The 27320-nt window shown below is 42.2% G+C and overlaps 1 protein-coding gene across 5 annotated transcripts in view; it reads left to right on the forward strand.

The window, feature by feature from the left end:
- Sqor (sulfide quinone oxidoreductase) overlaps positions 1-27109 on the forward strand; it is a 44227-nt gene extending 17118 nt beyond the window's left edge. For 4 of the 5 annotated variants that reach the window (NR_027888.1, XM_006499966.2, NM_001162503.1 and 1 more), the window contains exons 2-10: positions 2500-2750; positions 5014-5184; positions 9906-9959; positions 15594-15788; positions 17318-17527; positions 21478-21661; positions 25129-25196; positions 25510-25688; positions 26837-27109. Coding sequence is in view for 4 of the 5 variants with exons in the window: in XM_006499966.2 (XP_006500029.1) it covers positions 2517-2750; positions 5014-5184; positions 9906-9959; positions 15594-15788; positions 17318-17527; positions 21478-21661; positions 25129-25196; positions 25510-25688; positions 26837-26894 (1353 nt within the window). In the remaining variant the exon portion in view is untranslated. Of the gene's footprint in view, positions 1-2499; positions 2751-5013; positions 5185-5529; positions 5609-9905; positions 9960-15593; positions 15789-17317; positions 17528-21477; positions 21662-25128; positions 25197-25509; positions 25689-26836 lie in introns of all 5 variants that reach the window. The other variant, XM_030251917.1, reaches the window with a different exon arrangement.
- The last annotated feature ends 211 nt before the right edge of the window (positions 27110-27320 follow it).

Consider the following 27320-nt stretch of genomic DNA (forward strand, 5'->3'; position numbering starts at 1 on the left):
TATAAATGTGGCCTGACACATTTGTAGGTGACAAAAGACATATCACAATGTGAAAATGTTTATGACAGTGCTGACACATATTTGTCCTGATGGTCACAGATGCAGGATAATACAGTGACTTGAAGTAGAAGTCCCAGACCTAAGTCAGCCTGCAACTTTTGGAAGAGTCACAGAAATGCTATTTGCTTCAGTTTTGTCACCTATCCATTAGGATGACATAGCCCACTCAGAAGTTCAATGCGGACAGAAAAGACATCACTAATGTCACTTATTATCATCTAAATGAATATTTTATTCTCAAATAGGTATTTAGTATAACATTTATAACATACATAAAACCAGAAAAAAATCACAATCTTTCATTGTTCTAAAACCCAGAGAAAGAACTCATGCTACTCAGTGGAACATTTTGACTCTTTTTTTTTTTTTTATAATGCATCTTCCCTTACTTTGTTGGGTTAACATATATACTTAATATGCCATGATGTAATATGCTCATTTGTATCCAAACTGCAAGCATATTATATGTTCTTCTAATATATTAAGAGTTTAGAGGAGCTCATGAGTCATTGATGTAATCATATTTTACCCAAGCTCTCCTTAATATTCAATAATCAGAACACTGTCTCCATATAAAATTGAAGTGATCAGAAATTAGTCTGTGGAAATAGTCCAGGGCCAGGACTGCCCCAGCCTGAGTGGAGTCTGTTGTTTGTCCGAGGATTATCAGTATTGATCCACAAACTATTAGCAGAGGGCCGGGCATTTTATGAACAAGTATGCTAGAGACATCTTTGTAATACTTTCCTCTTCTTCCACATTAGAAGTTTCTTCCTTAGAAGTGCAGTGGGGAGGGATGGCAGGTGTTATTTTGTAGAGCAGTTGCTTTGCTTTTAGACTGGAGGCAATCATTTATGGGCCTGCTTTGCTTTCTGTGGGCCTTGGACTGGAAATTTTGAGGAATGTTCGGATTCACCAAAGCTCTGCAACTGAGCTAATACGGGCATCTGCTCTCCAGACCCCCACCATTTCCTCCTATAGGGTTTTCCCTTCTCCCCTTCCCTTTCTCTGTCTGTCTGTCTGTTTCTGTGTGGTGTAATTAAGTCAGTGATGTTAGTTAGAAGTTAATGATGTTAGTGGCTAGGAATCTTACTCCTCTGGGAGTGTTTGCATTTTAATAAAGCGTTCTTAGACCCTGTTTGAACTCACAGTGATGAAACTGATAGGAACATCTGGGTCCCCAAAGTCTGGACACCTAAGTTGTACAAGTTAATGATGTCCTTCACGCAAGGCCAATGCTCTGCGTGGGGGCACAGGGCAGCTCTTGAGAAGCCTCACTGGTCTCTCTACTGAGGAGCTGACTGCTCAGAGTGGCTGCTTCCCTTTGTAAGGGCAGGGCATCTCTGGGAGAGTCTTAAGGAGGAATTGTTTGTGAAGTTGATGCAATAAAAGAATGACTAGCAGCATGATCAGATTCTTTACATAAAGTACAACTTTATGATGCCAGGCAAGGATCCCTTTATGGCTTACATGAATCATCTGCTGGAAATTGCTCAATGTACTGAAGGCCTTTGCTTGTACAGCTAATGAGTTTGATTTAACTGTGCTTCCTTGGGTAAGCAGAGCAGGGACCTTACCTGGGAGCTGAGACCCTGATAGCCATGGTCAGAGTGAACTCAGTGGCAGAGAGCTGGGCTTTTATTCAACTGTTGCTCTTTTAGCAAGATCACAGGTGCTCCTTGTGGCAAGGAGCACTGCAGGTCTCTAGGTGCAGACCTGTCTACCCACTTTAATCAGTTTAAAAGCCAAAGAAACATTTGGATGTGCCCAAAAGAATGGATGACAGCTTGAGAGAAACAAACAGTACCCTAGATGAACAAGGATGGGTAGAGTCAAATGCTTAGTGAGATTCTAAACGGGGAGGAGGGCTGGAGAGATGGCTAAGCGATTAAGTGCTTTTCTTGCTTTTTTAGAGGGCAGAGGTCAGTTCCAAGTGCCCATATAAAAGCTCGTAATCACCACAAAAGACTGTCAAAATGGTTCAACAGGTAAAAAAAGGCACTTGCTACCAAGCCTGATGACCCGATCTGATTCCCAGGACACACATGGTGGAAGGAGAGAATGAACCCCCACAAGTTGTTCTCTACCCCTACATGGGCACGCATAGGGCACAAGTAAATATAAAAGGGGAGGGATACTTCTTTAAATAGTCCTAGATAGCCTGGTATAGCAGGTGGAAAGGAAAGAAAAGGAAAGGAAAGGAAAGGAAAGGAAAGGAAAGGAAAGGAAAGGAAAGGAAAGGAGAGGAAAGGAAAGGAAGATCAGCCATTAGGCAGCCATCAACCCATAACTCTCAGGAAGCTAGCTTCCTGGAAGGAAGTCAGATTTTAGCAAAAGACAGTAGATACCAAATAGAGCTGATCTGATGCCAGTCTCTCTTTCCAAGGGTCACAAAGTGAACTCTCCTTGGCACTTACAGTCTCATCTGCTTCCTTTTAGCCTGATCTATCCTGGTGATGGCCCCACTGGTCACTGTTGTCTCCAGTCCACGTGCCCGGCTCTTTGCCTGTTTTCTTAGGCTGGGCACTCAGCAGGCCGGACCCCTCCAATTGCATACAGGAGCCTGCTGCACAGCCAAGAACCACTATGAGGTGCTGGTACTTGGTGGGGGAGCTGGAGGGATCACCATGGCCACTCGAATGAAGAGGAGAGTTGGAGCAGAGAATGTGGCCATTGTTGAACCCAGTGAGGTAAGTGTCCCTTGGCGTGTGAGAGCACGTATGTGCATGTGTTAGGCTGTGCGGGCACAAGGTTTTTATGTCTTGAGTTTAATGCTTTTCATGGGCATAAAAAAGAAGAGGTGGCAATGATCTGGGAGAAGTTTGGGGAGGGGAAAGAATATGATGAAAATATATTGCATGAAAAAATTATTTAGAAATAATAATTTAAAAAGTCCTGGAGGAAAATGGAGCATCCCAAGAGCTCTAAGCTTTTTGTGTCTTGTATTTCTATCTCATTAGGGATGCCACACAAGTTACTATGATATAAGTGGCTTAAAACAATGAACACATATTCCCTCACAGTTATTTTGAGGCTACCAGTCCCAAACTATTCAAAGAGTCAAGCTCCCTCTGAAGGTTGGGTGTAAAAGAGCAAAGGGTTTGCTCTACCTCCTTCCTAGGCTCTAGCAAAGATTGCTCATAGAGCAATCCTTGTCAACCCAGGTTTGCATCGTCATCATCATCATTCCTGGTCCTTGTGTTTGAGTGGTATCCTCTGGTGTCTCTGTGTTTGGGAATTTTCACCTTGGGGTGGACTACGGTTAGGAATATTGTTCTCCACCCCCATAAAGTCCCAACAATAAATCAAAGTGTGACTGCAGAAACTAATGAGTTTAATAAGGCTACTCAGAGATCACTGGGGAGGGACTTTGAGCAGGAGCATAGGCAATCCTGAAGCAGCTTTACTGTAAGGTCTGCATTCAGCATGGATGATGATTCCCTCTGTATTACAGAGTTCTCTCTCTAGTCCTTACAAACCTATGCATTGTAACCCCTCCCTGGGACCCCCATGGCCACGTGGAATTAGGGAAGAAATGTGTACAACTAGTTGGGTGGAGTGGCAGATGCTGTATCATGACTGACCCACAGTGGGTCTCCTACTGATGCTTTTCTTTCGCATGTGCATTGCTCTTCTGGGAACAGAGCAATCATTTCCCTCCTTCAGATCCTCACCAGGTCTGACCCTGCTTAGTTTCCAAGATTAGACAAGATCAGGAGCTTTTGGGATGGTATGGCTGTTAGGCTGGGCAATCTTCTCTGTCCTGTAAGTGCATCCGGAGTGCAGGACAATCTTCCTGTAAGGAAGCACTCATGGGACTTTTCTTGAAAGAGCTTGTCATGTTAAGGCTTGCTAAGGCTTGTTAAGGCTTGTCATGTTAATGCCTGCTGTGGTTTCTTGATTGCTGGAGGTGATGTTTGCAGACCGAAGAAACTCTTGAGCTGATGTTTTTGTTCCATTTTCTCTTCAAGACAGACTCACAATTGATGAGCTCTCATAGCTGGAGACCTCTGCCCTCCTCTTTCAGGATCACAGCCATTATTGACCTTAGGGATATTACAGGCTATTCTTCACCACCCTCTGAGTTCTAGGCTGCTCTGGCTAGCCAATCTACCCAAACGCCAGAAACATTTTGGCAATATGGAGAGTTTTGGTTTCTTGGTCCACCCAATGAGTGAATTCTCACAAGCCATTAAGTTTACCTACTCTTTGCTCTGAGCCCAGAACAATGAATCAAATTAATGTAGATTGGGGCAGTGATCAGGTGCAAAGTAAGTAAATAAATAAATTAATGAAAAAAATAGACTATCTGAAGCAAGATCATTGCAAACGTCCATGAGAATTTGTGTCTTGTGCTATTGGCTTTGGGTATAGAACTTCTGAGAAAGAAAGGACAGGTGAACCAGAAGCACCTGCTCCTTTGTGGGATCATAGTTTAAAGATAATGAGGTTTTGATAACCCCTAGAAATGTCAGTGAGCTTCCAGACTTTCCATAATCCTCACATTCTTTCAAGGAACCATGGATTACTTTTAGATTTAATTTTCCTTACTATCTATGTACATAAATTATACACGTAAGTAGATATAAATTATCTATCTACCTACCTACCTACCTACCTACCTACCTACCTACCTACCTACCTATCTAACAATACATAATAAACATCAAGTCAGCTTTTAGCAATAAATAATTGTGGCAAATTCAGTAGTCATTAAAGACAGCTCATCATTTTGTTTTGTTGGTCTTGGAATTATTCTTGGTTGGTAACAATCTTCCAGAGTTATGGTAGTAGAAGACAGAAGAGTTGGGGATTAACCCTCTGCTGACTTCCCTATGCAGTGCTCTAAGGGTCAGGAAGGAATGATTGTGAATCTAGCTGAAATAACTTCAACTAAAATGCTTTGGATATGGCTCATATGGAAACAAGATCCCTTACTATTTTGTTTCTCAGAGGCACTTCTACCAGCCAATCTGGACACTAGTGGGCGCGGGTGCCAAAGAGTTGTCCTTGTCAGTCCGTTCCACACTGAGTGTGATTCCATCCGGAGTGCAGTGGATTCAAGATAGAGTGGCGGAACTTAACCCAGACGAGAACTGTATCCGCACAGACAGTGGCAAGGAGGTAACCATTGGGGCTGCTGGGCTTTCTTGTTATCTGGGGGCGGCATCGCCATTTCCAAGCTGCACACCCTCAGAATGGAAGCTGGCACAGATGCCCATGTTTGTGTTTACAGCTGTGTGTTAAAAGCTGCATGACACGGCAGTGTATAGTATATGGAATAGGTGGAAGGATTAAGTGGTTTTGAACATTCACTGTGTGATACGGTGGACCTCATTGATTAGTACAGCATCTCCAGACTGAATTTTTGTTGAACAAATGTTATTTCTATGTATTGAAATAGCAGCTGCGTTTTCCCTTTCCTTTGAAGTAAGCTAGCATTTCTAACTGATATCTGGCTTTCCATAGGAGGCGAGTTTTGGGAAATATCTACTCAAGTCACAGTCCAGGCAACCTTCCAGACAATTAGGAGAGTCATGTGACTAAGGTTTGTCCCAGCACTAAGGGAACCAATGCTGCCAGAGGAGAGGTTCAGAAGTGCTTAGCACTAGTTAGAGGTAACCTTCTACATGAGACCCACAAGGTTTTTGACGGATCCACTGAAGTACAATGGTGAGACCACAGGCTCAGTATCAAGCTGCAATTTCATGTTTTCTATCTGCTGCTGAGCCCAGAACTGCAGCTGCCAATCAGTTCGTCAGGGAACTCACCCTTGCCACAGGCCCCTCCTCAGTGAGCTTGTTGTACAAAAGCCAGACCTTCCCTTACATCACAGGTCACCCCCAGAGGATGAAGGTTCCATTTTCTTCTTGCAGTCCTAGAACTAGCAAGGACCTCAGCAATGCTTGCTGGATGAGTGAATCTACAAACACTTTTAGCTGCTTGTGGAAAAATAGAGTTTTATGCAAGTAGACAGATAATAAAATCAGTCCTGATCTGTACTCTGTGCCATCCAGACAGTCGATACCTTGAATGTCTTGGTTCTGTAGGGAAGCCAACCATTAGAGGGCCTGGGATCTGTGGTGATGTCCTAAAGGGGAAACACAGGCATTCTGTAAAGGAATGATACTTTGCTCCACACATACTGTCTTAGTCAGGGTTTCTATTCCTGCACAAACATCATGACCAAGAAGCAGTTGGGGAGGAAAGGGTTTATTTGGCTTACACTTCCCTACTGCTGTTCATCACCAAAGGAAGTCAGGATTGGAACTCAAGCAGGTCAGGGATCAGGAGCTGATGCAGAGGTCATGGAGGGATGTTCTTTACTGGCTTGCCTCACCTGGCTTGCTCAGCCTGCTCTCTTATAGAACCCAAGACTGCCGGCCCAGAGATGGTCCCACTCACAAGGGGCCTTTCCCCCTTGATCACTAATTGAGAAAATGCCTTACAGCTGGATCTCATGGAGGCATTTCCTCAACTGAAGCTCCTTTCTCTGTGATAACTCCAGCTGTGTCAAGTTGACACAAAACTAGCCAGTACACATACCTTGGTGGTTTTATCAAAGTGTAATATCGATTATTTGTAAGGACTGGGCACCGACAAGCTTATGGGAGGGAGGTTAATGAAAGAATGAAGCCCTGCTAGAAAGAACACAACAACAACATCAACAAAGCAAAGCAAAACAAAACAACCCCTGGCCTGATCCCCCCAAAACCCCAAAAGGTTCAAGCCTTTTGAACAAAGTTCTAAGTCTGCTGACCCAAACCCGAAGGAATAGCAAAGCTTGTAGACTTGCCTTTTGAGCAATTCCAGAGAACGACAGAGACCTTGCCAGAAGGCTTAATATGGACAAAGATTCCCATTTCGTAAACGAGGTCGGGGTGGGGACAGGGAGAGAGATCCTGATGCTAAGAGCCTAGTAAATCAGCAGCCAAACCCTTGCAACACTCCAGGCTCACCAACTAAATAACTGTCACATAGCAATTTAGAAAGAGAAGCGTGCCAACAAAAGGTTCAAAGATGACAAACCCACCCTCAGCCAGCTACTAAGCTGTGCTGGCTCATACTGAACACGCAGGCCACATTTCCCCTTTTAATGTTCTTTAGAAAACAGTAACAACACTTCCTGAGCTTGCACCTGCAAAAGACAGCTCTAAGTGCTTTACAGGTTTCCGCTCATTGAGTGCTCAAAGCAGCTCACCAAGGCAGGTACCGTTCCCATTTCACAAATGAAGAAACCGAGACGTGCCTTCCTTACAAGTATTTACTACCCACCTTCTATGTCCTAGATGCTAGTCTGAAGACTGAACTTAACAACGAGAGAGTTTATCTCCTCCAGGAACGCAGTCTGATGGGAAAGATAAGGGTTTTAGGTAATAACACCAGAAATTATTAAGTCACAGCATGACAAGAACCAGTCAGGCTTGTTAGGTCGAGGAAGGTTTGCCTAAAGGAGTTCTTTCTTAGTTAAAGAATTAGTAGGCATTAATTAGGGTTAGAGGTAGGAGCTACATGCAAATGCCTTGGGGGCAGTGAGGGAGTATTGGAGGAAATGAGCCAGTGTGGCTAGAATACGGGGGTAGGAAGGAAAACACTGGAGTTCAGAGAAGAAATAAGGCTTGTGGTCTAGAACACAGACTCCCAAGGCAAGGGCGTCAGAGAGACAGTCTAGGTCATAGCAGTGCCCACAAGTCCACTTTTATTCTGGTGTCTGTGACAGGAGACACGATACTAAGAATAGAAGGATTTGGTAAATTGAATCCTGTTTGCTAAAGAACACTGATTAATTTATGCAGTCTGAAGAAGGCTCTCGAGGGACCTGCTACAAAATTAAAACTTGAACTTAAAGGCTCCCATCTGTGGTGAAAATTGCTAAGTGGGTGACAAGAATCATAATTCCAAAAGACTCAGAGTGGGAGGATGGATTAAAACCCACCAGATATCTCCGGAGAGATGTTATGTACCGATTTCTGATGCCATCAGCCTGGGCAGTGCTATGCTCAGTGAGGTCCTAGAAGAACCCTACCAGATTCCCCAACTTCTTCCTTAACTTCACAACAACGCTCTAAAGTTTCCCCAAGTTTCTGAGCCTTAGAACTCACAAATGATACATGGTCAGACATCTACTGGGGCTCTCATTCTTCAGAGATGAAATGAATTTATAATCCTCAAGACAATGAACCCCATTACAAAGACACTGAGGAATCCCCAGATCTCCAAGAGATCCACTCAGCGAGGCAGGCCTGGCTGCTGTATCAGCAGGGAGAGGCCTGCTGATCTATGAGCAAAAGACTGCCAGGTAAACAAGCCATGAAAACAAAGAGTAATGATATGTAATTTAATCTGGTTTCCTGGAGATACCAAGGAAACTAAGGAAGTTCTGAGCTATCAGCAGAGGAACAACAATATATAAACCTTTAGTTTCTTAGAAAAACATATGCACATATATTTACTTATATGAGTTTATATGTATGCCTTTCTGCTTTTGGGTAAGATTAAGAGCAGCTTTATCCTCTTCCAGGACAGGGAAGCCTGACTTGAGCAAGGGGTCATATAGAATTGTGAATTAACCTTAAATTCAACATGAATCGGCACTACGCTGATATCACTGAAAAAGGCAAACACAGCGCCTGACTATGGGAGAGAACAGTCCTGCTGTTTCTCGGCCATTCTGTTGTGTCCCCATGCCTTCTTCCTGGGTATTTTGATTATAATAGCATTAATAACCCAAGTGGTATTCCAGTAAGGCAAAATACCAGACTCCTGACACTCCTCATGCCCTTCAATGGCTGTTTTCCCTATAAAGCCAAGAGTGTCAAGCTGTTGACTCTGTGGACAAAGTATACAGAACTGGATAGTCCCCCAACCCCCACCGTTAACCTTGATAAACTTTTTAAAAAATGGAACTAAAATTATTCCTTCATATGTGTATGTATTCGTACAACCAGCATTGCTGAGTTCCTTTCTAGGTTCTAGGACTGCAAGAAGAAACAATCTTTATCCTCCAGGAGTGTTCTGTGAAGGGAAGGAGGGCATGGCCCCTGTATCACGTGCTTACTGCCAAAAAGCATTATGGGTGCTATGCCAAGGGAGCTCTGGCATAAGTAAGAGGCACAAGGAAGCCTGGACACACTGAAATCAAGTCTCTTTTTGGGTCCTCTTCTACAACCTCTCCTAGATAGAGTGGAACATTCTTGGGCCTTGGCACCTACTCTGTTCAACTGGGGTTTGCTCCGCATGCTGCCTGTCCTTTTTAGTTTAATCTGAGATCAAGGAGATTCCCATCCATATCTCCTTGGTGGGCTCCTGGGTCTTATCTAATTGCGTTCTCTGTTTAGCTTTTTAAAGGGATGTTCTTACACTTCGATCTTACAGTTTCTCCCACTATATCTTCCCCTTGATCCTAAACATGCATGCTCATTACCATATTTATGGCTATCATTGTCTTCAGCATGAACAACCACAATCCCTATTTGAATCATTAAACATAAACAATTGTATAACACACTTTTCAGTGACCTTTGAAGAAAGTTTCCCAATTGTGATATTGGTTCAGTTTGATCAGATTCATAAAATTATGATATGTCATAAAAACAATCATATTCTAAAGATGATTGCCTGTATTTTGAGATTAGGAAGTTGTTCTTAGTAGGCTCTAAGGCCTAAGATTTTTGAAACAGTGAGATGTGAGGCAACAGAAAGGGAAGAAGGGTGGTGAGCTGTGGGGCATATCCACCCCGCCTACCCTGTCCACCACTATCTACCTGGGGACACTCATGGTGACAGATGGAGGCTTATTTTTGAGCATTGGTCTAACATTATATATTTTTTGGTTTGTGTTGTAGATCTCCTACAGATACCTTATCATCGCTCTTGGAATCCAGCTGGACTATGAGAAGGTACAGTCTTCAGTTGTTGCTGTGTTATACCCTCCAACTTATGCTAAGACAAATACAGTATTCTTTCCTTACATTCATCAGCAATTGGGAAATGACAGGGAAATGGTTCTGAGATATCCATCTACCTCCCCAAGTCTAGCTTATTTCTCAGAGTATTTTCTTTATGATGCAAAAAGTCTTCTCTAAGATTCTGCCAATGGTAACAGTGTGTTTTAGCTTTACGTTTAAGTACAGTTCAGTATGTCTGTGCCCTGATCTTGTTTCTGGCAGAAACAAGCTCTTTCTGAACTCACAGAAAGCCTGCCTTGTTATGCAGTGCTGAGCTGGCCACACAAAAGAATTGGCTTTCCTCTGCAAATCAGATCTAGCTTGTGAATTCTTAACCGGACTGTAACAGCAGAACACAGCTATCATCGGACTCTGGAAGCATGTTTAGGTTTTACTGTATGGAGACTTGAGTATCTTGGGTATGAACTGACTAACACAGTATAAATGATACTTGGAAGTTTCTTAGATGTGTTTTCAGCAGGTCAATGAACTACAAGTTCCCTGAGAACTGTGAGATTGAAGTTGATTTTCCCAAAACACTTTAGAGTAGTTCATTTGTGTTTGTGACTCCCAGGAGTATTTAGGGGACGGTAGACAAATAGTTACAACACATAAAGCCTGGTGCTGATACAGGCTGCAGATCCATGATTCAAGCTCATAGAAGTGGCTCATGGAAGGTCTTTGGGGTGTGTTTATATGTGAAGAATTATGACATGCCAGGGGTGTGGGGAAGGTAGTGGAGATGTGTTGGGATATGTTATATGAAGGTTCTCTTGAGGTTCTGTGCCTTTTAAGGAGGGAGGAAAAATCCAGGATTGAGAGTTTGTAGCCCCTCTTTTTCTAAACAAATATATTAATTATTATTATTATTTGGAATAGCAGCATCTATTACATTTCGGATACCTGATGCATATGGGAAACTGAATATGTTATACAGTGTATATAAGTATACAATAATTCCAATACATAGTTACTTTATCATCACTCTCAAGTTTATTTATTTATTTATTTATTTTTATTGGGTATTTATTTCATTTACATTTCCAATGCTATCTCAAAAGTCCCCCCCACGCTCCCCCACCCACTCCCACTTCTTGGCCCTGTCATTCCCCTGTACTGAGGCATATAAAGTTTGCACGACCAATGGGCCTCTCTTTCCACTGATGGCCGACTAGTCCATTTTCTGATTCATATGCAGCTAGAGACACGAGCTCTAGGGGAGTACTGGTTTGTTCATATTGTTGTTCCACCTATAGGGTTGCAGATCCCTTTAGCTCCTTGGCTACTTTCTCTAGCTCCTCCATTGGGGGCCCTGTGATCCATCCACTAGCTGACTGTGAGCATCCACTTCTGTGTTTGCTAGACCCCGGCATAGTCTCACAAGAGACAGCTCTATCTGGGTCCTTTCAGCAAAATCTTGCTAGTGTATTGCAATGGTGTCAGCGTTTGGAAGCTGATTATGGGATGGATCCCCGGATATGGCAGTCTCTAGATGGTCCATCCTTTCGTCACAGCTCCAAACTTTGTCTCTGTAACTCTTTCCATGGGTGTTTTGTTCCCAATTTTAAGAAGGGGCAAAGTGTCCATACTTTTGTCTTCATTCTTCTTGAGTTTCATGCATTTAGCAAATTGTATCTTATATCTTGGGTATCCTAAGTTTCTGGGCTAATATCCACTTATCAGTGAGTACATATTGTGTGAGTTCCTTTGTGATTGGGTTACCACACTCAGGATGATGCCCTCCAGGTCCATCCATTTGCCTAGGAATTTCATAAATTCATTCTTTTTAATAGCTGAGTAGTACTCCATTGTGTAAATGTACCACATTTTCTGTATCCATTCCTCTGTTGAGGGGCATCTGGGAAAAGCCTCGAAGATATGGGTACAGGGGAAAAATTCCTGAATAGAACAGCAATAGCTTGTGCTGTAAGATCGAGAATCAACAAATGGGACCTCATAAAGTTGCAAAGCTTCTGCAAGGTAAAAGATACCGTCAATAAGACAAAAAGACCACCAACAGATTGGGAAAGGATCTTTACCTATCCTAAATCAGATAGGGGACTAATATCCAATGTATATAAAGAACTCAAGAAGGTGGACTCCAGAAAATCTAATAACCCCATTAAAAAATGGGGCTCAGAGCTGAACAAAGAATTCTCACCTGAGAATGGCTGAGAAGCACCTGAAAAAATGTTCAACATCCTTAATCATCAGGGAAATGCAAATCAAAACAACCCTGAGATTCCACCTCACACCAGTCAGAATGGCTAAGATCAAAAATTCAGGTGACAGCAGATGCTGGCGAGGATGTGGAGAAAGAGGAACACTCCTCCATTGTTGGTGGGATTGCAAGCTTGTACAACCACTCTGGAAATCAGTCTGGTGGTTCCTCAGAAAATTGGACACAGTACTACAGGAAGATCCTGCAATACCTCTCCGGGCATATATCCAGAAGAGGTTCACTCTCAGTTTTTAAAGGCAGCCATTACTATGGAATCATCGCTAGATATCAAAAATGAATTCTAATTATGTCTGTGCTAATACTCATATGCTTTCTTGTTCTGGACTGCTCCAAATTTACCCTTTAGCAACTGTACCTCTATGTACTCCCTAGTCAGCTTTTATAAACCATGTATGTGAAACCATGTATGTAGTTGTAACCTCTAAGTGTCTCACATTTCTCTGGCTGTATTTAAGTCTAAAAAATAAAGAGTATAAAAGTATGCATAAATATACTGATGAGGAAAAAAGATGCAGAGGATTAATCCTTTACCGATTCTGGTGAGGAAGGTCTTTTTCCTCCATCTCATAAGTGAAGAAACTGAGGCTAAGAGAATATAACCTAACTGTGGCTAGCGCACTACTGGGTACCCGTTGCTTGAAAATTCTAGAAAGCTTCCCAAGTGAATGTAAAGTAAAAAAGAAGCTAATCATCTGCAGATACAGGATGGATCACCTGCAGATACAGGATCCCTGGGATCATCTGCAGATACAGGATGGATCACCTGCAGATACAGGATCCCTGTGGATCACCTGCAGATACAGGATCCCTGTATCCCCAGGCAGGAACGTGATGGTTTCTGTCAGGCTGGATCTCCACTCTGCCTGTTGGCTGTATGGGGCTCTCATGCTTGATGCAGACTGTCTGTTCCTGCCCTTTCTCATGCCAGCTCCACTGAGTGTCTTCAGCATGGTATCCTGCTCACTGCCCTGTCTCGAGGGACAGACAGGATAGTCCTCAGCCTCCCTCTGTACTATCAAAGGGCAATTCATTTCTTCTCTTCCCTGATGCTCATGTGTTCTTAAACGCGTTCTCACGACCGGCCAGGAAGAACACAACAAACCAGAATCTTTTGCGGCAAAACTTTATTGCTTACATCTTTAGGAGCAGGAGCGCAAGCCCCAAGCCCCCAAAACGAAAGCCCCCTGCTTACATCTTTAGGAGCCAGAGCGCCAGAGCGCCAGAGCGCCAGAGCGCCAGAGCGCCAGAGCGCCAGAGCGCCAGAGCGCCAGAGCAAGAGCTCTATTTACTTCTGATAGACTGTCTTGAATTTCGTTAGAAAGTTCAAGACCAGACTTACCTTGTAAAGCTATACTTACGGGTACCCTGTTCCCCAGCTGAAGAGTTCTGAATTCACGCAGTTGAATCCTTCTCAACAGTCTGTGATGCGGGAACACTTTATTACCATCGTTCCCCAGCTGAAGAGTTCTGAATTCACGCAGTTGAATCCTTCTCAACAGTCTGTTTTACGGGAACCTTCATTACCATAACCCGCAGTTCTGGTTCCGGAATGAGGGATCTTCCTTGCGCCGGTGATGGTTAACTCCCGTCCCGAGTTTTCTTGTATTTTCTCGTCCCGGGTTTCAGCACCAACTCTTAAACGCGTTCTCACGACCGGCCAGGAAGAACACAACAAACCAGAATCTTCTGCGGCAAAACTTTATTGCTTACATCTTCAGGAGCAGGAGCGCAAGCCCCAAGCCCCAAAAACGAAAGCCCCCTGCTTACATCTTTAGGAGCCAGAGCGCCAGAGCGCCAGAGCGCCAGAGCGCCAGAGCAAGAGCTCTATTGTTTACATCTTTAGGAGCCAGAAGCAAGAGCCAGAGCCAGAGAGCAAAAGCGCAAGAGCGCAAGCAAGAGAGAGAATGGCGGAAACCCCGTCCCCTTTAAGGAGAATTATCCTTCGCCTAGGACGCATCACTCCCTGATTGGCTGCAGCCCATGGCCGAGTTGACGTCACGGGAAAGGCAGAGTACATGTAGTGGAAAAATACCCTTGGCACATGCGCAGATTATTTGTTTACCACTTAGAACACAGGATGTCAGCGCCATCTTGTGATGGCGAATGTGGGGGCGGCTCCCAACAATGTGTCTCCTCTCTGCTCTCATCTTCTTGCCCCTGAAAGCAACAATGGTGGATGAGGGAGTATAAAACACACCTCACCACCACTCAGAACTTCCAGGAAGGAGTCTGGCTGCCAGGTTATGGCACCCTTTCTCTTAAGAGTGGCTTTTAAGTACAAGGTAATGTACTCAGTTACAACACTGTTAAGTAGAAAAGGTGGGACGGAACCCAGGACTTCAATATTCCAAAGTCCATGCCTTCATTGCCTACTTTGCATCTCACCCAGAGTTTTATCTGCACAACCCAAGAGGTTAATTTCAGTCTTTTGTTATTGGCATCATGGATGAACAGCTCTTGGTCATTCCTCCCTCTCCTCAGAAAGCCAAGTGGTTTTCCTGAAGGCAGTTTTGGCTGGCATCTTGTCCTCACTCTGGAGGTGGGAAGAGCTGTATCCCAACTGCAGCCTCTTGTCCAGGGAGGTGGGGAGTGGGTTCTTCAGAGCTGAGCCCATTCTGCAGCTTGACAGGTGACTTCAGGGGCCACTGCTGTGGTTTGATCCTCTCATTTGCCTGTCTGTTCTGTGTCTGAGTACAGGGGGAGCTGATGCTACTGTCATGTCTGAAGGGCTGTAGAAATGGAAAAGAACAAGGGCTCCAAAAAGCATTGGCATAGCTTTTTTTTTTAAATATGCAAATTTGCTTTAATCTTTGATAAATGGTAAATTTGCATGTATACCACAAAAGAAATGTACTTATTCTTTTTAATTTTGTGAATTAGCATGAATCATAATGAGATCTCCATGTGTTTTGATATCCTGATCTACATTAGTAGGCCCCTTCCTTCCCTAAAATACTCCTTCCTTAGGTCTTCATGTCCGGTAGACTACATTATTTCTCTTCCCTTCCTTTCCCTTTCTTATGGCCTCTTCCTTTTCTCTTAACTTGTTTTCCACTTACTTGATGTATGCACACACGTGTGCATACTCACACACACACACACACACACACACACACACACACACACACACAAGTTTAAATCTATAATAGGCATATGAGAAAAATGTTATTTGCTTTTCTGAGTTGGGGTATTTTGCTTAATACAATGATCTACATTATATTAATTTTCTACAAATGTCATGATTTAATTCTTCTTCATGGCTGAGTAAAATTTTATTATCTATATGTCTCACACTTTTTTAATCTATTGTTTTAAAAAACAAATTTCCTTGTGTTTGGTTGCAGATTAAAGGACTACCTGAAGGCTTTGCTTATCCCAAAATAGGGTCCAATTACTCAGTGAAGACAGTGGAGAAGACATGGAAGGCCCTGCAGGGTTTCAAGGAAGGCAATGCCCTTTTCACCTTCCCAAACACTCCGGTGAAGTGTGCTGGTGCCCCCCAGAAGATCATGTACCTATCAGAAGCCTACTTCAGGAAGGTACGGCTCCTCTTCAGGACAGAGTCGACAAGGGCAGGTGCCAATTGAGCACCTGCCACAAATCCACTTTTATCTCTGCCATGTGACCTTTCTGTTTCTCAGAGTTTTGTTCCATTTGAACACAGTTACATAGCTGGATGTAGAGACCACTCACTATGCATATTCTTTCACGGAGCTGAAGTTGTTCTCACAAATTAGAAGAGGTTTTTCTATAGACTTAAAAAATATGGTGACAATCATACTGTATATACAAATGAAGTATACCATTTAAAACTGTGTAAAAGCCCGTTGGCAAACTATGCTAGTGATTGTCCAAATACTTTAATATTTGTAGTTAGGCCATTACTGATTTTTTTCCTTTTTCAAATAAAGCTTTTATTCTTTAATGCAAGGGGTATACACCTATAGGTAGAATACAATCCCTATTTTGTTGCTTTTGAAAACAAACTAAAAACAAAGAAACAAAAAACCCAGAGTTGTTTGTATAATGGGAACAAAGGGATCTGGTAAAATCATTTTTAGGTAATATAGACATTTTTAAATAGTGCATTTAGATAGTATAGACCATTTGTGAACACTATTCATGTTGAACACAAATTATCAGTGCACTGAACATGAACACTTTATGTTAATATAAAATGTTCTTATTTTGGAAGTGAGGATGAGAGAAAGAACACTTTAACAAAGGCTTCTTGTAGGCCATTAATTATAAACTACACATATATACATTTATAAATCACACACATATGTATATGTACATGTATATATGTATGTGTGTGTACATATACATACATATACATATACATATACATATACATATACATATACATATACATATACATATACATATACATATACATATACATATACATATACATATACATATACATATACATAGTGACTGCCAATTGCTTTCACTCAGGCTCAAGGTTATGAGTATTTTCTGGCTTTTAATATGTGTATTTGCAAAAAGGCAAAATGCCAATTTTAAAGGTAAAAAAATGTTCACATGGAGTTTCAGATCTTTTGTAAAGAGGTTTTGCTCTTTGTAATGAGGGCCAGGGGAGGTTTGCCCAAACGCCTTCTGTGTGAGAGCAGATGGTTGCCAGTGGCATATACGTGGCGTCAGGAAGTGGGGGCTGTTTCTGCCCTCCCTACGCTTTACTGAGGTATGATATTATGTTCACTGAGGCATAGTTTGGCTGGAGCCATGCAGGACTTAAAGTGACTTGTGCTTCTATAAAAGGACAGGAAGGGATAAAGGGAGGGAGGATGGCCTGAGGACTTGGGCTGTGTTCTTGGAACCTGGAGCTAGGCATGTGGTCCCATGAGCTCTGTAAACTGCAGTGGGTCCTGTGAGGTGGTGAGTTAAGAGACAGGGGTTGGGAGCTTTTGAAGTTCTACCAGCTTGACTTGTGAGAAAATCTCTACAGAGGGTTTTAATTCTGGTCTGGATGAAAAAAAAAAAAAGATAAGAAACAAAATGGCGGCTGGATTAATTGTCTGGTTTCCTCTTTGCTTTTTCTTAGACTGGAAAGCGACCCAAGGCAAACATCATCTTCAACACAGCTTTAGGAACAATTTTTGGAGTTAAGAAGTATGCAGATGCCTTGCAGGAGATCATTCGGGAGAGGGACGTCTCTGTCAACTATAAGCACAACCTTATTGAGGTCCGACCTGACAAGCAGGAGGCCGTTTTTGAGATCCTGGACAAGCCTGGGGAGACGCATGTGATTCCTGTGAGTGGCCTGTTAAGCTGGTTGCCTGGAGCCTCATCTGCTGCTCTGAGCAGGAGACAGTAGGGCACTTCCCCCTGAACCACCATTGCTACTTGCTGGGGAAGGCTGCTGCTGACAGAGAAGGAGAGGGAACTGAAGAGGGCAAGATGGGAGAGACTGGCAGGGAGTCCAGAGGGCCGGTCCACAGTGATTTTTTTTTTGTCTTATTCTTTAACTCCTCTTTCCCTGACACTCAAATTATTTCACTTCTTTTATTTTATTTTATTTTATTTTATTTTATTTTATTTTATTTTATTTTATTTTATTTTATTTTATTTTTTTTTGCCTGGAGAGTTTAGGGCATTCTTCAAATGCCCTGTGAATGTCGAAACCTTTGGTGTGTGAGACACAGGCCTGCTTGTGGACTGGAAGGGAGCTGTGGGTTGCTCCCGACAGACAGGACTGTTTGCTTTACATCCGTGGAAGAAGCTGTCTTTACACATCTTTCACCTGTGCAAACACCCAACCCTTAACTTCCTTCTCAAGGGACTTGGCAGAGCCACCACCTTCCTTGGAAAGATTTCAGCCTGCGTTGGGGGGCTCTGGGTCTTGGGCATCCGTGTCTTTCCCCACAGAGTGAGAATGCTATGTTTATGGAAGAATTATGTAGATTAAGCATACGATGCAATGGTAATGGAGAATATTTGTCCATACTATTTTGGTAAGAGCTATCAGCAGCGAGAAAGCATGAACCAATTACATTTTGCTCTGTCTTTAATGACGATGAGTTCAATAAAAAGGAATTTTGAGTGAACCAAAGATTAGTCTTCTAGACATCAAAAAATTAAATAAGAGCCTTTTCAGCTTAAGCATTTTCTAAAACTCACTGCACCTTTTTTTTTTGTTCTTAAACAGAATATATTAAATATCATTAAAATGTTACAGATGGCTCAGGGGCATACTTTAAAAATCCTTTGCTTGAAAATATCCTCAAACTTAGAGATGTTCTAAAAACAAAAATAGCAGAAATAAAAATGTGCCCTCTTTAGCCAGATTCATGCAGAGTCTTACAGCCTCACTTTAGCTTTATTATTTGATTTCCCCAGATACAGGTGACAGTCATCATGCATTATTCTCTTTAGCTCTAGATAATTTTTCCAGAAAAACTTCCTAAGATAAGGGTACTTTCTTATGTAACCCCAATAGTTAAATTGCTAAGTTACTATAACTTAAATTGTTAAGTTACTATATGCCTAGTAAATTTGGTACATACATGATATTTTTATCAACTACATGTATGCAATTTTGTTGACTGACCCAATAGCTCTCCAACACTCTTCCGTGTCTCGCACAGTTAGTCTGATGTCTTTTTAGCCTCCTTCAATCAGGGATCTTTCCACAACTTTCCTTTCATTTTGGTACAACATAGCCTTCCCCTCTGCACTTTGTCAAAAATGGAATTTTCCTCACCTCTGGTGATGAGTTTTGCTTTATGAGCATAAGTAACTTGTAGTCCAAGGAGTTCATTGCAATCATACAGGAGGTCTGGTCTATTCTGGTTTCTAGTTCAGATAAGGCTTAGTTTAGATAAGGCTTAGTTTCTCCTTTCTCCTTCTCTTTAGAGAGGCCTTTTCAGATCAAGCATATACTCTACTCTTTTCAGTAACACCCAGACTTGGTACCCACTGAGGAGACTCATCTGCTTGGCTGTCAGTGTGATGATTACAAAATGAATTTTTTTGACTCCAGAATTTCATCCACACTTAGCAGGAAGCCCTTGGCATTTTATTAGCAAGTTCCTTTTCTTTTGTGTTTATCAATTAATTATTGGTATGAACTCCTGGCTGCTCATCTTCCCTAGTATTTTGTCATTCATTAATGCTCTCATAGTTATTTTTGTTATCAAATTGTCCCAGATTTGGTCAGAAGCTCCAAACTGGTTTCGCTGTCCTTGTGACACAGCTCTTTCTTCTTTTCCCTAGCACTTCTGTGATGTCTACTCATCTGGTTCTGTCCCCCCCCCACCCCCCCTCCCAGGACAGGATCCTCACTGTGAGCAGCTCTCAAGCAGCTGTACCCAAATGAGCCCAACTGGAGCTTTTGTATGGACACTAGTTATCATTTTACACAAGTTGTTGTCAATATTGGTTTTTTGCTTTCCAGCTTTTCAGCCTGTCACAGTTCAGAGGTTTGGAAGGTCCTTCCTCCTCTAGATTTTTAAATTTGTTGCTCCTGATTTTTTTTTTTCCTGGAAAACAAGTGAGCCAAAATTGTGAATTTTACACAAAGCAGAAGTGAATGGGCTGCGAGGGGCTGACTGTCCAAAGCAAACTCCTCCGAGAAAAGTGTGAGCTGAGCGAAGGAACTTGTTTGTGCGATGTTTTAAAACTGTGGCTTGCTGCTGAGCTCTGGGAGCTCTGGGAGCTCTGGGAGGCTGCAGGTGGAGAGCTGGGTGGATGGGAGGGGAGATTTTCCTCTACTAAGTTTGTAAAGGGGGTGTGTGTGGTTTTGTGTCACCTCCGAGTGATAAGATTTCAGCTCAGATATTTCAGTTAAGCAATTAGACTATGAATACCAGAAAGCCCACTGAAGACTTTCCAGGAACTGCTACCAGTGCTAGATTCGCCCAGAGAGCTTTTGAAATGTGCTGATTCCTGGGTATCCATAACACACATTTCAATTAATTGGCCTGGAGTGTGGACTGAGGAACACTGAATTTCAAAAATTACCCTAATGATCCTCATGTTCAACTGAGACTGGGAATGGCCATGTAAGGAATTACATATACCCTAAAGCCTAGTGGTTTTGGATACTTTATTATAGAGAGTGCCTGAATTGGTCCAGGCTTCTCCATGCTCACTAACAAACAGACCTGCTGTCAGGGACTCATGCCCCCAAAAGGCCCCTCAAAGGGTATAATGTTCAAGAGCACTAAACATACACAACTCCTTTCTGAGGTTAAATAAGCCTATAGCTGAGAGTCTGAATAAATACAACTCAGTGTTTTGATTTCTGGACCCTCAGTGATTGTTGAGTCCCACAGGACACCAGAGGCTGTTGGCATCCCCTTTATACCTTTACACAATGTTGAGATGGCCTTAACATATAAACACTTTTACCCTAATGAAACATGATTAATGAGTAAATGTGTCCTGAAGCAGACCCGACAAGACATTGAAGTTGCTACATGGGATTGTAAAATAAAATGAATAAAAGGCACAGCCTTCAAAAAGAGGAAGAAAATTATATAAATAAAAACTGAACGAGTGGATGAGACCTCAGCAGGGGTCATCTGGGACAGGCTTTATTTATGTGTTTGGGAAAAGGAAACCCATCTCTGTGTTCAACACTATTTCATACACCAAATGCTAGACAAGATCTCTCTTTACTGTTCCAGGATGCTGTTAGGAAATTTTATCCCTCAGTTTGTCCTCTCTCATTGGTGACTTGGAACTTTTCTTTATGCAGTTTTGGAGTTGAGTCCCTCGGAGCGGTGATGTTTAAACATGATCTTTACAAGTTTCAAGGCTCTAAACATCTCCTTCCAGAATACAACTGAAGAACCAAATCCAGACAGCACTAAGTTGACAGTGGAGGGCCAGAGAAAGTTATAGACAATATATGCCACTCCTCAATTTTTACCAAGACTTGTAGCATCAATGGAGTATTTCAGAACATTAGTGACTTCTACTTCAAAATATTGGGTTCCCCATCTCTCCTATTGAAGGTATTTGGACTCAGTATAGTCAGATCATAGCAACCTGAGAGGACATCTGTTTAGTTTCTCATTATCCTCCACTATAGTCCTTAAAGTCTTAGAGAGCATATGGATTGACACATTCACTAATGCATAATGCTCCTTGCGGCCATTATGAAATACAAAACAAGGAAGACAGAGACAGAAAGAGAGAGTCTTGTGGGTTGTAGATATACTGAAAAGATGCAAATGTGCATGCTCTTGTTTTGTGTAGTATGAAATGCTTCATGTCACACCACCTATGAGTGCACCAGATGTCCTCAAGAGGAGTCCTGTGGCTGATTCTGCTGGCTGGGTGGACGTGGACAAAGAGACTCTGCAGCATAAGAAATACCCGAATGTGTTTGGCATTGGGGACTGCACCAATCTTCCAACTTCAAAGACTGCTGCTGCAGTAGGTAGGTTACCACCTCTGATTCTCCTCAAAGTTCCAGGAAACCCCAGAAAACCAGAAGTTTAACACAGACTTTTGTAATTCAATGATTTGAATAATATTTTATTTATAATGGGTAAAACCTTTTGTGACCTAAAAAATGACTTTGGCTTCCTCAAGGCAGGCAGAATCAAGTCCTCAATGAACTGTGTGTTTTATGGAGAAGAAAATAGCTTTTAAGGGCTTTATCAAAATACCAAAAGAGTGTGTCCTTACCTGTCACAGGGCAATAAAGAGGTGATCTCTCCCAGCTCTCTAAGCAGTAAGTTTTGTGACTGCCATGCTTACATCTTTGTTACTCTTGGTCCTTGGCACCAGGCAGCCTGGCTATTTTTCTTCTGCCTAAAACCCTGCAGAGCTTGGGAGGCGTTTGCTTCTCTAGGAAACACATGCAAGTCAATGAAAGCTTGCAGACCAGAAAATTGTTCTGTATAGACAAGCACAGCGGAGCGTGCCCTGATTGGGACACGATTAAGGCCTCAGCCTGGAAAACTAAATCCTTTACCTGGATGTTCTGCACTAGCAGTGATGGGGAGAATTGCCTTTTAGATTCCGTCCTCTACAGACAGGAGCTGTCTTCTGTGGACACCATAAGACATGGGCCTCTCTGCTGATGGCCAGATAGCATTGTATGTAAATCGGGTACCTTTCTATGAGATCTACCACATGTCTTTTTCACTATCAATGATATTTATCTCCTGCCTCTTTAATTTCAAAATTCTCAGCCAATGAAGATTTTGAAAAAAATAAATATTTGACTTATTACTCTTTACACTTTTATATGTTTTTAGTGAATCATTTGAAAGTAGCTGAGGCATCACGATACTTCTTTGCCTTAAATAACTTAAACCCGCTTCTCCTAGAAAGTACAGATCCCTCCACACTACAGAACCTTTATTATGACCAAGAAACTTAACACTGTATAATCAATCTGTCTCACATTCAGCCCAACTCATATCTTCTAAAAACATCCTTGTAGCTTTGAGGTGAGTTTCCATTGTGTTTGGTAAGCCTGGGGTTCATTCCTTGGTTAAGGTGGGCCATGCCTGCTGCATTTATATAATTACATTTATTTATTTGTTTATTGGCATGAACTCACAGAGGTCAGAGGACAGCTTGGAGTTGGTTCTTTCTGCTCATCCTGTGCATTCTGGGAATTGAACTCAACTCCTCATTCTTGGTTGCAAGCACCTCTGCCTGCTGAGTCCTTAGCCTGTTTTCTTTTGGTAACTAATGGATAGTGTGTGAGACAGTACCTTTAATTTATATCCACATTACATGCATTTCTGAGGTAGAAAGACCTAATATGAGATGTCAGGTTGCCTAGCTTTTAGCCTATGCCAGACAAACAAATATTAATTCCATGCTTCAGATATAGTTTTAAGTATGATCAAACAATAGTTATCAAGTGAAGCCTTCCTCCTGGCTCTGCCATCTGGCTGGCATCTACATTCCTCAGCCGTGTAAACAGTGTCTCCATTGTTATCACATTTTCCCTTTTACAAACCATGTCTCATTACGTGATTGCTTCAAATCTTTCTAGAAAGCCTTACTTGTATTTGACTTGTTTTCACCAATTTTATTTCACAGCACTGCTATGAATGTGCCACTGTGTCACTTCTCATGGATACTTGCTTGTGTCCTTCATGACTAAGTAACAATGACTCTAGCTTTCCCCCAGCATTTCTCACTAACTTCCCTATCCCAAGCTCCCTGAATGTGCCCCCCGCCCCCCCGCAATACCTGCACATATCCATCCCTCCTTGGTTCTGCTTACCTCCCAGCCTCTGTCCAGACCATTGTGAGCAAAGCATGTTACCATGCTGAATACAGCGTCCCTGTGGCTTAGACCTCTCTCCTTGCTTCTCTCCCAAGAGACTCTTGGGCAAAACAGGAGATTGTAGTAGAGGGAAGGAACCCAGCTAGGGTCTGGCCACATCCACACACTCTTTCCATCTTGCTCTTTCCAGTTGTCTGTGACTGCTTTCAGGCCTAGTCTCTCTGCAGTGGCATCTAGAGACAGTTTTTCTCCTTTGACAATGAGGTTGGCACCCTGAGACAGGGCTTCCTCATATCTTTTCAGTGCAGTTTCTTTATGCCCTTCGTGATATCTAATTCCCCAAAGTGGGGCAGGATCTTCGCAGATATTACTTTGTTATCAGTGAGGACAGCCATTCAGTAGTTTCATTCAATTGTCTTGATCACTTCTAAAGCCAACGACATCATTTTTTTTTATTTGAGTGCCAGTAAACTATAGATTTCAGGCAAAATTAGTCTGTGGCTTGTTTTTGAATGACTGGTTAAGAATGGCTTCTTCAGGGGAACATTTGTTCAGTTCAATGGTAGTTCCTCACTGTTTCTTTTACTCAATCTCAAAAATATTTCATTGTTCTACTAATGAGAACTAGCAGACCCACATCATAAATATTATTTGAATTGTATCAATAAGACTTTTTTGTGGAATGTTTTTTCTCTACTCTTGCCATATATACATGCATAAACACATCTATAAAGACTCTATCTAGCTGTCTCTTGTGAGACTAGGCCAGGGCCTAGCAAACACAGAAGTGGATGCTCACAGTCAGCTATTGGATGGAGCACAGGGCCCTCAATGGAGGAGCTAGAGAAAGTACCCAAGGAGCTAAAGAGATCTGCAACCCTGTAGGTGCAACAACATTATGAACTAACCAGTACCCCGGAGCTCTTGACTCTAGCTGCATATGTATCAAAAGATGGCCTATTCGGCCATCACTGGAAAGAGAGGCCCATTGGACTTGCAAACTTTATATGCCCCAGTACAGGGGAATGCCAGGGCCAAAAAATGGGAATGGGTGGGTAGGGAAGTGGGAGGGAGGGTATGGGGGACTTTTGGGATAGCATTCTAAATGTAATTGAGGAAAATACGTAATAATAAAAAATATTAAAAAAAGACTATCTATCTATCTATCTATCTATCTATCTATCTATCTATCTATCTATCTATCTATCTACTTATCTATCTATCTATCTATCTATCTAGTTTGGTCTCAGCCAGGCAAAACTATAGAGAGGAAAGCCCAGTAATTTGCCTTAGTGGGTGTGACTGGGGCTACCATTCTAGGCTTTCTGTGAGTGGGGATACAAGGTGCTATACAACATGGCGCCCAGACCAAACCTGGAGCAAGAGGAATGGGAATTGGGTAGGGCTACCCTTATCATCCTGTGGGAGAGAGCTGGGTCCTTAATTTCAAACTAAGAGTGACAGCTGTGTGGTCTTTGATGAATTGAGGGCTCCTTCTGCTAGTCAGAACTTCGAGTAAAAGGAAGGGTCATGATCTACTCACAATCTAGAGGGGGTGTGGATGGAATCACCATTATCTTGTTTGTATTAATGTTATATACAAATGAGTTTTCTTGGAAAACCTGATCCTTAGACTTTCTTTTCTCTTTTAGCTGCCCAGTCTGGAATCCTTGATAGAACAATGTGTCTGATTATGAAGAACCAAAGACCCATAAAAAAGGTTTGTAAACCTATAGGGGTTACTGCATCGTTTATCACCTCCCCTTCTATAATTCTGGCACTTTCTATATTAGCTTATACCATAAGAATTTAATTTGTCTATAGTATCATTACATAATTTTCATTTTTCACAGTCCAAAAACCTAGAGACTAAGACACACACACACACACACACACACACACACACACACACACACACACACCAATTTCAGTCACTCAGCAAATAATAAATTATGACAGAAAGTACTTTCTTGCTTATTCTCACAATTTCAGTATGATGGCTATACCTCTCTTGCTTATTCTCACAATTTCAGTATGATGGTTATACCTCGTGCCCACTGGTAACTGGCTACAACCGAGTGATTCTTGCTGAGTTTGACTACACAGCTCAGCCCCTGGAAACCTTCCCTTTTGATCAGAGTAAAGAGCGAATTACTATGTACCTAATGAAGGCTGACATGATGCCATTCCTGTACTGGAATATGATGCTCAGGTGGGTGTGCAGAGGGCACTGGGTTGTTTGGGGGTGGGCTGTTTGAGAGGGTCCTTCTAGCTTCCACTCAAAGCAGGGCTTGCTAATGAGACCTACTCTACTGCATCATTTCTCAATAATTAATGGTAGCCCTTGAAGAACTCCTGAGCCTCATCCATATTTGGGAAAGAGGGCTGCCCTAGGTAAGGGGGAGGTTTGCAATATCTCCATCTTGTGGCGGGTGCCTACTCTTCTCTTCATTCTTGGGAGGAACTGAGTCTTCTGTTTTCCATTCTCCATTCCTTTTTTTTTTTGTTCCCAGATGAATTAGATAAATAATAATGCTAACAATAACACAATAATAAAAATTCTTTTACATGCCAAGTGCTTTCTAATCTGCCACCTTCCTTTGGTTTTACTGTGTTTGAGAAACATTAAAAATAATTAAGAGAACAGAGATAGACTCAAGCTCTGACCTAATTTTGAATAATGTTTCTACCATTTACGAGCTGAGCAAGTTGATTAGACTATGTTTAGTTTATTATTCAAAAATTGAAAATAACATTAAGGAGTAATACAGAGTCAGATAATGGTAGGTATTTAATAAGTAGACTACCACAAATTAATAACTCTCCTATGCTTAAAAAAAGTACTGTTTGAGTTTTCCAGACATATATGAGATTGATAAGTTAGGATATCCACAACAGTGATCCTCAATTCAGAATGATTTGGGGGGACATTTGACAATACTTGGAGACATTTTTGGCTGTTATCACTGGAAGGATGCTGTTGACATCTAGTGAGCAGAGGTGTGGGATACTGCAATGCACAGGGCATCCCATGATAAGGAACTGCTGGGTCCTAAATGTCAGTAAGGTTCAGAGACTCTGCCCTCCTTTGAAATCTTGAGGTGAAGGTAAGCAGGTAGCAGTATGCATGTAGCAGTGGCTTTGTGGGTGTATGCTGAGTTTAGTCAGCATGCTGAGCTCACACAGCAAATTCAGTGTCAAAGCTAGGACTCATCGTAGGTTGTTCCAGACATGACATCCTTTCCACTTCAGTAGACATGTCTTGCCTTATGTGCTGATAGGCATTCCTAGCGGCTTTTTATAACATGATGTCACCTCATCTCCTTTGTCTCCATGGCTTCTCTGTGTTATTTCTTACAGAGGCTACTGGGGAGGTCCAGCCTTCTTGCGAAAGCTGTTTCATCTGGGCATGAATTAAAGATGGCTCACAGCTTGCTTTTCTTGGATGGCTTCTGGATCAAAATCGCAGTTACTGATTGACATGACAGATACAAAGGACTCAGAACCTCACCCTTTAAGGAGGTTGGACATGGTGACCTTTCTAGGCCTCTGAATAGCTATCATGTGGACAACCCAGAACGAGTCTTTGGAAACATCCAAGTGAAATAATAAAACTCTATTTTCTAAATAAAACTTGGTTGTTGATTTACTTATTTGAGAAAATCTCTTGACTAGCAGCAATGGGAAGTTGTAGCACTTGGGAGAAGAAGCTGGTGTTGGGGCGATGGCTTTCTTGTTGTCTCCGTGGTGTGTTCAACTTACAGCTGGCACTACTTTCTAGAGACTACTTTCTAGAGACTGAGAACTTTCTAGAGACTGTAGAACTGTGTCAAAGACTGTGTCG

This window comes from Mus musculus, chromosome 2 (assembly GCF_000001635.26).
Source record: "Mus musculus strain C57BL/6J chromosome 2, GRCm38.p6 C57BL/6J".
In the NCBI taxonomy this organism is placed as follows: Eukaryota; Metazoa; Chordata; class Mammalia; order Rodentia; family Muridae; genus Mus; species Mus musculus.